Source organism: Erythrolamprus reginae, chromosome 2, assembly GCF_031021105.1.
Source record: "Erythrolamprus reginae isolate rEryReg1 chromosome 2, rEryReg1.hap1, whole genome shotgun sequence".
Taxonomy (NCBI): domain Eukaryota; kingdom Metazoa; phylum Chordata; class Lepidosauria; order Squamata; family Dipsadidae; genus Erythrolamprus; species Erythrolamprus reginae.
In genome coordinates, this window is record NC_091951.1 from 273486792 (window position 1) to 273498251 (window position 11460).

An 11460-nucleotide genomic window follows, 5' to 3' on the forward strand; every position below is an offset into this window, starting at 1 on the left:
TGCTGGCTGGGAATTCTGGAGTTGAATCCAATCAGTATCTTCAAGTTGCCAAGGTTGGGAAACACTGATGTAGACAATATATTTGTAAAGTAGTGTGTGTATGCATATATAATGTGTGCATGCATATTTGTATGTATGTATGCATGCATGCATGTATGTATGTATGTATGTATGCATGTAGATAAAAATATATAGTGTTTATATCTGTGATGGCAAACCTATGGCACACATGCTGGAAGTGGCATGAAGAGCCATCTCTCCGGGCATGCGAGCCATTGCCCGTTGCTTTTCTGGGTTCCGGCATACCAGCCAGCTGGTCTTCACACGTGCGGGAGTGCCGAAACTGGAAGACCAACTGCCTGGTGCGCATAAATGTTCTGGTTTTCAGTGCACACATGCTGGTCTTCTACATGCACACGCTGGAAACCAAAAGATCATGTTTGCAGTGCGCACAGGCATACCAGGTGGCTAATCTTCTGGTTTCCAACATGTGCGTGCATGCACATATCCCTGTTTCAGCACTTAGTGCCGAAAAGGTTCACCAATACTGGTATACAGTGTTCCCTCGATTTTCGCGGGTTCGAACTTCGCGAAAAGTCTATACCACGTTTTTTCAAAATATTAATTAAAAAATACTTCGCGGGTTTTTCCCCTATACCACGGTTTTTCCTGCCCGGTGACATCATGTGTCATTGCCAAACTTTCATCTGCCTTTAATAAATATTTTTTTTAATAAACTTTAATAAATAAACATGGTGAGTAATAATCTAAATGGTTTCTAAGGGAATGGGAAATTGCAATTTAGGGGTTTAAAGTGTTAAGGGAAGGCTTGTGATACTGTTCATAGCCAAAAATAGTGTATTTACTTCCGCATCTCTACTTTGCGGAAATTCGACTTTCGCGGGCGGTCTCAGAATGCATCCCCCGCAAAAATTGAGGGAACACTGTATATCAATTCCTACCTAGTAGATTTCAAATGAAGATGTTTGTAAGGAAATGTGTTAACTGTTTTAAAATTATGACACAGTGGTTAGAATGCAGTACTGCAGGATACTTCTGCTGACTGCTGGCTGACTGCAGTTTGGCAGTTCGAGTCTCACCAACTCAAGGTTGAATCAACCTTCCTTCCTTCTGAGGTCGGTAAAATGAGGACCCAAATTGTGGGGGGCAATATGCTGACTTTGTAAACTGCTTAGAGGGGTTGTAAAGCACAGTGAAGTGGTATATAAATCTAAGTGCTATTGCTCTTATTATTAAGAGATATACAATTTTTGAAGAACATGAAAAATGTCATAATGTCCAAACAATTTCTTACAATTCCTACCTGTAAGTCATGAGAAATGTATTATGATTCCCCGAAAATAAGACGAGGTATAATATTTTTTTGAACACCAAAATCTGGCAGCATTTTGAAATGCACTCCAGCCTGCAAAGAGAGGGCAAGGCAGGGATCGATACTCACCTCCTCCTCCTTGTGTGTGTGTGGGGGGCATATTTCAGCTCATGTGCTGAAAAGACTAATTGACCTTATTATGGGGACATGTCTTATTTTTGAGGAAACTGTGTGTGTGTGTGTGTATTTTATAGATAGAGGTATAGATATAGGTAGATGTAGATGTAGATGTAGATATATTTTATGAACACACACACACAATATAGCATATGTCTAGTCCCTGCATTTAGTCAGTGTGACCTTTTAATTACCCTTAGTCGAATCAGGATGGAAAAAAATTACTTGTAAAATCCAGACAATCTACTGTAGTCTAATATTTGGATTCAGATACTAATATTATTCACTAATGGGATATTTGGCAACAGGAGCATAAGGCTATCTTGCAAACTAATACCAATTAGTAGTGGTACCAAATATACAGATTGTAAGGAATCTGGAAACTGCTCGTAATTAGATGAAGGAGATAGTAACACTAATTTATTATTCACAACACATTCAAGATCATTTTCATGGAGGAAAAGCATTGCTGAAACTTCCTGAGTCACTACTTAAGAATCTTCTAAAGTGAGATGGAACAAGGCTGCCTTAGCAGCTCCTTAGAAAGTGTTGGAAATCTTTTGTAAAGAGAATATTTCAAAACTTATTGGAAACAAAAATCCCATACAACTGACTTTTCTTTAGCATTATCTGCATTCCCCCCCCCCTCCTTTTTGGTACTGAAGTTGTAGATAAAAGAATGGTTAAAAGGGTTTTTAAGAAAGATGATCATATCCTGAGATATTATATTATCAGGTGTTTTAAGCTCTGGTCCCTGGCTGCTGCTCATTACACCAACTCTGTCTCATTCTCTGTCAACAATAGGGTCCACATGGACTGGTGAGGGTTCCCCCTTCCCCTCTAAATGTGCCCATCTACATTTCACTTCTGATAGCATTGACTGTGAGCTCAGGAGGAAGGTGTAATGTAACTATTGATAGGCAGGACACTTTGCTAGCAATCGGAGGCACTGTTGCACATATAACTATGAAACCTTGCTGCAGAAGTCTGATGCCAGGGATAAATGTTTTCTGTCCACCCAGTATGATCAGTGACAACTGATGCATTTAAGATTCATTCAAAGCTGTTTATTAGGATCTAGGAAGCATGCATTCGGTTTATTTATTTATTTATTTATTTATTTTATTTTAGTTATTTGTGTATTTATTTATTTATTTCTCAAAACATGTACGAGATAACAGGTATAAACATAAATAAAAGCAAAGTAGGTATAGGTAAATTTGGATGCTAGGACACTGATGGTAGGCATGATGGTGCGCTTATGCACGCCCTTTACAGACCTCTTAGGAATGGGGTGAGGTCTGTAATAACTCTCAAAAATAGGGTGAATCAAAGGCAAGGTTTATTGCTCTAACAGGACAAGGAAGTTCAATTCAGTCAAAAAGCAATTGTGTATTGAGAGCGCTATACAATGACAGTTCTCAGTATTTATACAATCTAGCTCCAGCAACAAGGCAGCTTTTACAAATATACATTTTTAGCGCCAAAAGAGGCCAACCAATCAACATGTAATAAACAAATCTGAACTTTTGACTTTTACCCTGTAACTGGGTCATAGTTCCCTCTAAGCTGAGCAGTGAGCCATGGCTCACTTAAAAATCATCACCAACTCAGTTTTTCAAACCTGCCCAAAAGCCGAGAGGGAAAGAGTGAGAGGGAAGGAGAGAGAGAGGGAGAGAGGAAGAGAGAGAAACAGATAGAAAAAAGAGAGGAAGTAAAAGAGAAAGAAAAAGAATGGGAGTAAGGAAGAGAGAAAGAAAATCAAAATCTAGTTTGAAACTAGCTCAACTAATTAAGTAGCATTTTGATATTGATAGAGTTGCCCTATTATGAGCTCACTGTTATAGACACACAGTACAGTATTTTATTTTGAAATTCTCTGAGTCAAAACAGGGTGGGTTTTTTATTTGTTTGTTTGTTTGTTTGTTTGTTTATTATTTCTGTGCCGCCCAGTCCCATAGGGACTGCCGCTCAGACACTATACTTTTCCGCCCACCCCCCAAAAAAATTAGAGGGAACACTGAACTGGGTAGGTAACTGGGCAGCATATCTAACAAGGTCCACGTTAGACAGTATAAGGTTAAAGCTTTTGGGATTTAGGGAAGAAACCACAGCCAGGTAGTGCATTCTAGGCATTGATCACTCTGTTGCTGATGTTGTATTTTCTGCAGTTGAGTTTTGAGTGGTTTACATTGAGTTTGAATCTACTGTGTGCTTGTGAAGCTGAAGTATTCATCGACAGGTAGAACATTGTGGAAGATGATTTTATGAACGACATTTTGATCATATCAAAGTCAATGTAATGCTACGTTTTCTAAGTCCAAAATTTCAAGTCAAGTGGAATAAGGTATTCTGTTGAGAGCAGAGGAGTGGAAGACTCTTCTTGTGAAATATTTCTGGACTCTCCCAATTGTAATAACAATGTCTGGTATGCAGTGCGGGTTCCAGACATGTGAGCTTTTATATGCTCTGGCTAGCAGTGTAATATTGCTCGAAAAGCTCCGCAAGATTAGGTTAACAACTCTTAGTGCCTTTTTGGTAATGTTGTTACAATGGGCTCTGACACTTAGTTCATTAAATATGAGTACTCCAAGGTACTTTATGGAGTGAGGGTCATCCACAAGGTCATGTCCTCCAAGTTTATATTTTGTTTATATCTCTATCTTAACAGCTGCCTTCTAGACAGATATTCTCCACAGAACTCCAAATAACTTCCATCCAAATAATGTTTTGGAGTTTGTTTTCCAAGACCTCCAGGCAGCAAACAAAATCCTGTTTTGCTTTGTTATATGGTATATTCTTGTTGGGATACTCCAGTTCCTTGGTATTGTTTTTCTGTTTTAAATTATAAGCTGATCAGAGTCATTTTGGAGTTGGGCAGATTCCAAATCAAATCAAACCAAATCTTCACAATAAGATTCCATTTTGGTTTATTATATATAATTAGCTCTTATCCCTGTAGTTCAGCCATTATTTGAAATACTAAGAGGAAAATTTGAAAAGAGTCCATTAGTTTTGTTTTTGTGTGTTTGTTGCTTTTTAAATAGGCAAACATAGCTGAAGAAATGGATGAATTTGTTCAGAATGAATATGTTCATTCCATTTCTCTGAACTTGAATACCCTCCCAAAATATGTCTTCGTAGAGGGGCGGCATACAAATCTAATACATTATTATTATTATTATTATTATTATTATTATTATTATTATTATGATGTCATACATAAAAAATCTATTGCTATGAATAATCATAGAAAGGAAAACAAAAAAAGAGGATTGGGATATGAAGGAATGGAGTTTAGATAAGAAGGAAAGATGATGAGGTTTGTTTATGAAAAAGTATTTTGAATCTTCTATAATTACTTGGGGCATTTCAGTAAATTCAAGGTTCAGAGTTAAAATATCTATACTAAATATTACACAATTTTGAAGTAATAGAAAGAAACCAAGTGTAAAGAAGTATCACGCAACCCAATTTCAGTCACAGAAAAATGACAGTGCTAATTAGATGTGAAGTACTATAGAGGGAGATGCCAGTGATAGAGATGGAGCCTTAGGTTTCTATAGAAAGTAAAAAAGATGGCCTTGAGGGAGATATGCAGAAGCTAACCAGCTAAGCCAGAACATCCAGATAACATTCCAAAGCAACTCAGATATCTCCCTAATTCATTGATGTATGAAAAGCTATATAGTATAATATAGTAAAATTGGATTTGAAAGTTTGTTATTATCCCCAATCTCAGGAATAGAAGATTTAGTCTTCCTGTGGAATTAATTTCCTAGAGTCCATGGACTGATCTACCTGATCACTTGAGACTTAATATCCATTCCCAAATACATCAATAAGCATAGCAAAAATATCAAGTCATCATGCAGTGTTTTATACAACCCTGTGAATTTTCCCAGTGATCCCTCCAAAAGCATCATTAAATTATTAATTTATTTGTTTATTTATTTTGTCCAATACTCAATGAGGGTTTTAGTTTGCACAACAACAAGTATCAGTTCATGTCCTTAAGTTTCTACTTAAATCAAGCACTGCAAACAGTCTTTTTAAAAAAAAAACTGGTGGGAAAATTGACACGTTCTAAAAGTGCCTTAATGCAAACAAAGTGACAATTTGACTTTTACAAATAAATTTAACATGTGATTTCACACCAAGACTACTCCTTACCTCAAGCCCAGTTTTGGATGTGCTAAAAGGTGATCTAGGAAAAGAAGTCCTTCTGGACTTCCTGAGTCCTTCAGGATTGGGCGGCATAGAAGTCAAATAAATAAATAAAGAAGTAGTAGAAAGGTCCTGTCCCATAAGCATAATACATATGAAAGCACTACCAACAGAGTTTAGAAAGCACTTAAGTTTAAACAGAACTACTTTTTAGTTTTTTACCCTGAGTCCAACTGAGATCTATAATCTATATAGATCTATGTCATAATTCTAACTGTGGTTTATTTTTGTTTTTTAAATCACCAATTTTTCTGGATTTCTTTTGTAGCAATCACACATAGGATTTCAGTCTTAACCTTACAGATTGAGAGATTGAGAAGGGGGTGATTTTAATTTACTGCTACTGATGAAACAACAGCAACTGCAACACACATTGAACCACAAAAGGAGAATGTAAACCCCAATAGGTACTATTTATTTATTATTTATTTGTTTATTTTGTCCAATACACAATGAGGGTTTTAGTGGGTATATATCTATACATAAATACACGATGAAGGTTATAGAGGAGATACTCATAGTAAAATATATCTAAGAAATAATAGAAAAGAAGATATAGTAATAGAACATAGAAGAATAGAAGAAGAGATATAGGAATAGAAGAAAGGTATAGGAGATATAGAAGAGCAATAGGACAGGGGACAGAAGGCACTCTAGTGCACTTTAAAATCAGTCTTGGCATTCTTGAATGCTTGAAATTTCTTGGTTAACAGTCAGTATATGGATATTGATACCATACTGTGCCACAACCATTGCACCTAACAGTGATGCAGAAGCAAGAATCAGGAATAACAGAACATCAAATTACATACAATACAGATCTATGATACATTCTTCTGCTACTTTAAATAATTTGAAAACAACACAAAGGAAACAGGATAACTTCACAAAAACAATTCTGGATCATGCCAATTTCCCAATATTACCAAATCACACAGACATTAAATTTCCTAGAATATTGGAATGAACTCTGTAATTCAGTTGTACTTTTCCATCTAAGCACTCACCTTATGTTTAGGATACTAACTGAAATTGTTCTGTCGAATTTATTTCTGCCCTCTGACAGGCTAAGGTACCTCTGGTCATCTCCATCTATTGCTCATGAGTGCAATAGATGTGATAATGATTTTGTACTTTCAAAGATGAGAGAGAAAGCAATTATTTTCTTTGTCCCTGAATACTCAATGTAATTTGACACCAGTAATACCCAATACTGCCTTGGCATTCAGTCCACAACTTCCATCTGGGATTCTTTGGACTATAAATCTCTTGGTCTGAGGAACTGGCCTAATTTTGGGACTTTCTCCTTCTTCCTGATTTGTAACATTGTGCTCAGTCCTGGAGAAATTAAATAATTGCACACTTTCATGCCACTTTTAGAGCAGAATAACAGAGTTGGAAATGACCTTGACGGTCTTCTACTCCAACCCCCTGCTTAGGCAGATAACTTTACAACATTTCAGATAAATGGTTTTATCTTTATAAACTCTTGTCCAACTAAAGATTTTGGATTTTCTCATCAGAGCAAAATAGTAACCCTTCGTATTCTCTGTGAAGGAATGCATGCCACTTTAGTCTTTACTCAGAAACAAATAGTTTGAACCCATTTCTGTAAATTTCTCTCAGGATAGATAATTATTCATTTTAAAAAATTCAGATCTTATTTTCTTTAAACTACCCATCTAGATTAGGAATCATATACACAGCTTTAAATCTTTATAGTAAAATTACATAGGTCAGATCCATCCACACTTTTTCTAGCTCAGATCTAGAACTTTTTTCATAACCAGGGACATTTCAAAATACGACGAGAGGCTGTTGAATTAAACTAATAAAACTGTCCTTCTGAAAGCAAAACAATTATTAAAACATAAATGCTTGCAATTTTTCAGGAAAAAAAGTTTCTGAGATAAGGTTTCAAATGACAACTATGGCTTCTACATGATATATTGAATATATGGGAACTGAATTACGGCTTATTATACAAATGAGGCAACATCATAATCAATCAAAGAATTCTGTCATTTTTCTAAATGATTTCCTAATTCTTGTCAAAATATATCCCACTCCAAATTCTACTTTTAAAAAAATCATCTTGAAAGTGTCACTTGAAAATATATTATATGCACATTTGTTTCCCACATGTTTTTGTTGACATGTCAATTATTTATATAGGGCTTTCTTTCCAACTCAGACATGTAATAGGAATTAGTTTTTACATAGTTAATATCCCTTCATTTACAGTTGCATATAGTGTGTTAGAATTATTATTTCAAGGACTATTGAAATACTGATTTTATAATACTCATTTATATTGCTTTATTTGACAAGTAGGTTTACAACTAAAGAGTTATGTACCACTAGCCAAAATAATGATACCTTACCATCTGTTTATATCAGAACCAAGTTGTCTCTCCAGATTTTGGTTGTCATGGCATCCCTTTTCATATCAAGTCCCCCTCCTCAGCTTTCTATATTCTGATTCCTATCTAGCTCAACCTGTTGCTGTTTCACCTGGTATTTTCAAAACCTATCACACATCTTCAGACAAATCCAAACATATAATTTACAGATAAACTAGAAAACTATTAAGGAAAGATCTTTAACTATTTAAAATGATATTCTAAACAAAATTAATGATTTCTGCAAAGCTACTAAGTCAACTGACATTGAGACCCTTCCACTTGAAACTTCACGTGTTTCTGCTCAACTTAAAATTTACATGGCCGAGCCACTGTAACTAATTGTTACATGGATTATGATCCTCATTATCTCAAAATGGTCTAATAAATTATCCATAATTCTCCAACAATGAATAGAGAATTGAAGAAAATACTAATCACCCCTTCCTCCAAATGCATTAGAAAGCCAACCGTAAATTGCAGACAGAATAATTACATCATTTACCAAGATACAGAAAAATTCACAGCGGTCCAGAAGATAATTACCGAGTACTTCAGTTAAAACATTTTTTTAACATTGTATTCAACTGTCCATAACACTGGGAGGAGACCCATTCAATGAATGAAGTAATGAGATACAATAGCAAGGTTGGGAAAGATATGTAGGTTTTAGTAAACAGGTGGATTTCACCACTCCGTGCTACACTCGGATTTAGCATTAAGGTTATCTCTCCACTAAAAAAAAAAAAAAAAGCTTTCCTCCTGTTTTATAACCTCCGAAAAACTATCAGCATTTGTTATGTTCCCAGCACGTGTGCAACTTTCATTATCATGAGAAAATATTATTTTACTGAAAGAGTAGTAGATGCTTGGAACAAACTTCCAGCAGACGTGGTTGGTAAATCCACAGTAACTGAATTTTAAACATGTCTGGGATAAACATATTTATTTATTTATTTTTTAATTAGATTTGTATGCCGCCCCTCTCCGTAGACTCGGGGCGGTTCACAGCAATAATAAAACAATGTACAACAAATCTAATAATTTAAGAAAAAAACACTAAAAACCCCATTATTAAAAGCAAACATACACACAAACATACCATGCATAAACTGTATAGGCCCGGGGGAGATGTTTCAATTCCCCCATGCCTGACGGCAGAGGTGGGTTTTAAGGAGCCTCCTAAGATAAAATACAGGAAATAGTCTAAGGGCAGACTAGATGGACCATGAGGTCTTTTTCTGCCGTCAATCTTCTATGTTTCTATCACCCCTATAGTATTGCAGTCAACAGAAGGAAGGAAGTTTACCCCAGAGGGAAACAGTGGCACAAGGGATGGCAGACAATGAAGACAATCCCTTTTATCATTCAAAATGGGTCAAAGGGAGGCAACACTAGATCTCGAAAAGAAGAACGGCGTTATATATACTCAGTTAACCAGTTCACGCTTGCGATGTAAGGAGCTTGTGGAAAAGAGGGTTCGAGAAACGACCCTGTTTTTATTCGCTGTAAACTACTTTATATTTTTTGGGGGGGTGTCCCTCCATGAAAACCCGAATGTCAGTCAGGTCCTGTTTTTTAGGGTTCCCCTCAGTCTCGGCGCCGCAGGAGGGGGGGGGAAACAAACCATTCACCCATTCACCTGCGCGAGAGAGCGCGCGCAGCCTACGATTATGAAGTCTCTTGGCGCACCAACGCGCGCTTTGATCTGGCGGAGAGCAACAGCCCCAAACTCCCTTCCCCGCCCCGTCAGAACCGGGCGCCAATTTCTTTCTCTCCCCCTCAGAAGAAGAAGGAGAGAGAAAGCGACCGACCTAGACGACCGCTCGAGGCCGGTTCCCCGAGAGACCTGGAAGGGCAGCTCCGCCTGAGAGAAAAAGGCAGCAGAAGTTCAGGCGCGCCACCACACACACACACAAAAAAGAGCGCCAAAGCGAACCAGACCCAAAGCAACCGGGTGGGCTTACCGGAGGCTGCTGCGAAGCCAAGCCGGAGCGTTTGGTGGAGCCCTGCCTGGAGCTTAACCTCTTCCACGACTCGGCGAACCTCCCTCGGCTGGCGCTCCGGCTCCTCCGCCTGCCAAGTTCTTCCTTGTCGGAGCAGCCTTTCTCCGCCTGGCTGGGACTCCGCCACTTCTTGCCCATCTCCGCGGCGGACGGAGCCCGCGAGGCATGGAAGTTGAGGCTTCGCCTCAGGGGAAAAAGAAATAAAAAATAAAAAAGCGCCCCCCGCGAGCGAGCGGACGGGCGTCGGGCGTTAACCTTCCGAGCGCTTTTCTTTCTTTCTCCTCGAGCTTGCACGGCGCGCCAGGCAGACGGCTGGGGCGCGCGCGCGCTCTTGGTGTTGCCGGCACGCCCGCTTCCCCCGTGGGGGGCTGCGTCTTTCGCGGGAGCTTTCCCCTCGCTCCCTTTTCGGACTCTTGAGGAGCGTCTTCCCGCGTCGCCCCTTTTTTTTCCTTCGACGCCGGTGGTCGAGGCACCCTAGCTGGTGGCTTTGGAAAAAGTCCCGTTGCCAAGATACCTGGGCAAGCAAGGACGCCCCTCCGGGTATTTTTCCCTTCAGGTGTGGCGAGCGGCAGATGCAACAAGCAGCACAGCAACAAACACAGCGCACCTTGCCGCTCTTTTCCTCTCCCCCCCGCCCCTCCTGCCACCCGCGTTCCCCGGGAGGAAATTGCGCCCTCAGCAGCTCCAGAAGCGACGCGTGACACTTCCAAGACAGCCCGTCGGGGACCGCCAGAGACTAGACGCGACGTGGCCTTTTTCCCAAGATGAGACCGGACAACAAGGGATTAGCGTTCCCTGTCCCACAAATTTGTTTCTCTGAAATCTGAGCCCACGCCTCATAAAAACATAGAAGATTGACGGCAGAAAAAGACCTCATGGTCCATCTAGTCTGCCCTTAGACCAGTGTTTCCTAACCTTGGCAACTTGAAGATATTTGGACTTCAACTCCCAGAATTCTGGGAGTTGAAGTCCAGATATCTTCAAGTTGCCAAGGTTGGGAAACACCGCCTTAGAATATTTTCTGTATTTTATCCTAGGATGGATATATGTTTATCCCAGGCATGTTTAAATTCAGTTACTGTGGATTTACGAACCATGTCTGCTGGGAGTTTGTTCCAAGCCTCTACTACTCTTTCAGTCAAATAATATTTTCTCACATTATTTCTAATCTTTCCCCCAACTAACCTCAAATTGTGCCCCTTTGTTCTTGTCTCAAAAGTCTCCATATGGGGTGTGATTCTTTTTTTTAATAAAGTTTTTTTTCCTCCACTATAAAAACATACATACATAACAATACATATACAGTAATGAGCTG

At 38.8% G+C, this 11460-nt stretch overlaps 1 protein-coding gene across 1 annotated transcript in view; it reads right to left on the reverse strand.

Annotated features, from left to right (window-relative positions):
• LOC139162381 (transient receptor potential cation channel subfamily M member 3-like) overlaps positions 1–10283 on the reverse strand; it is a 262448-nt gene extending 252165 nt beyond the window's left edge. The window contains exon 1 of the mRNA XM_070742666.1: positions 10107–10283. Coding sequence (XP_070598767.1) covers positions 10107–10283 — 177 coding nt within the window. The remainder of the gene's footprint in view (positions 1–10106) is intronic.
• Between the last annotated feature and the right edge of the window lie 1177 nt (positions 10284–11460).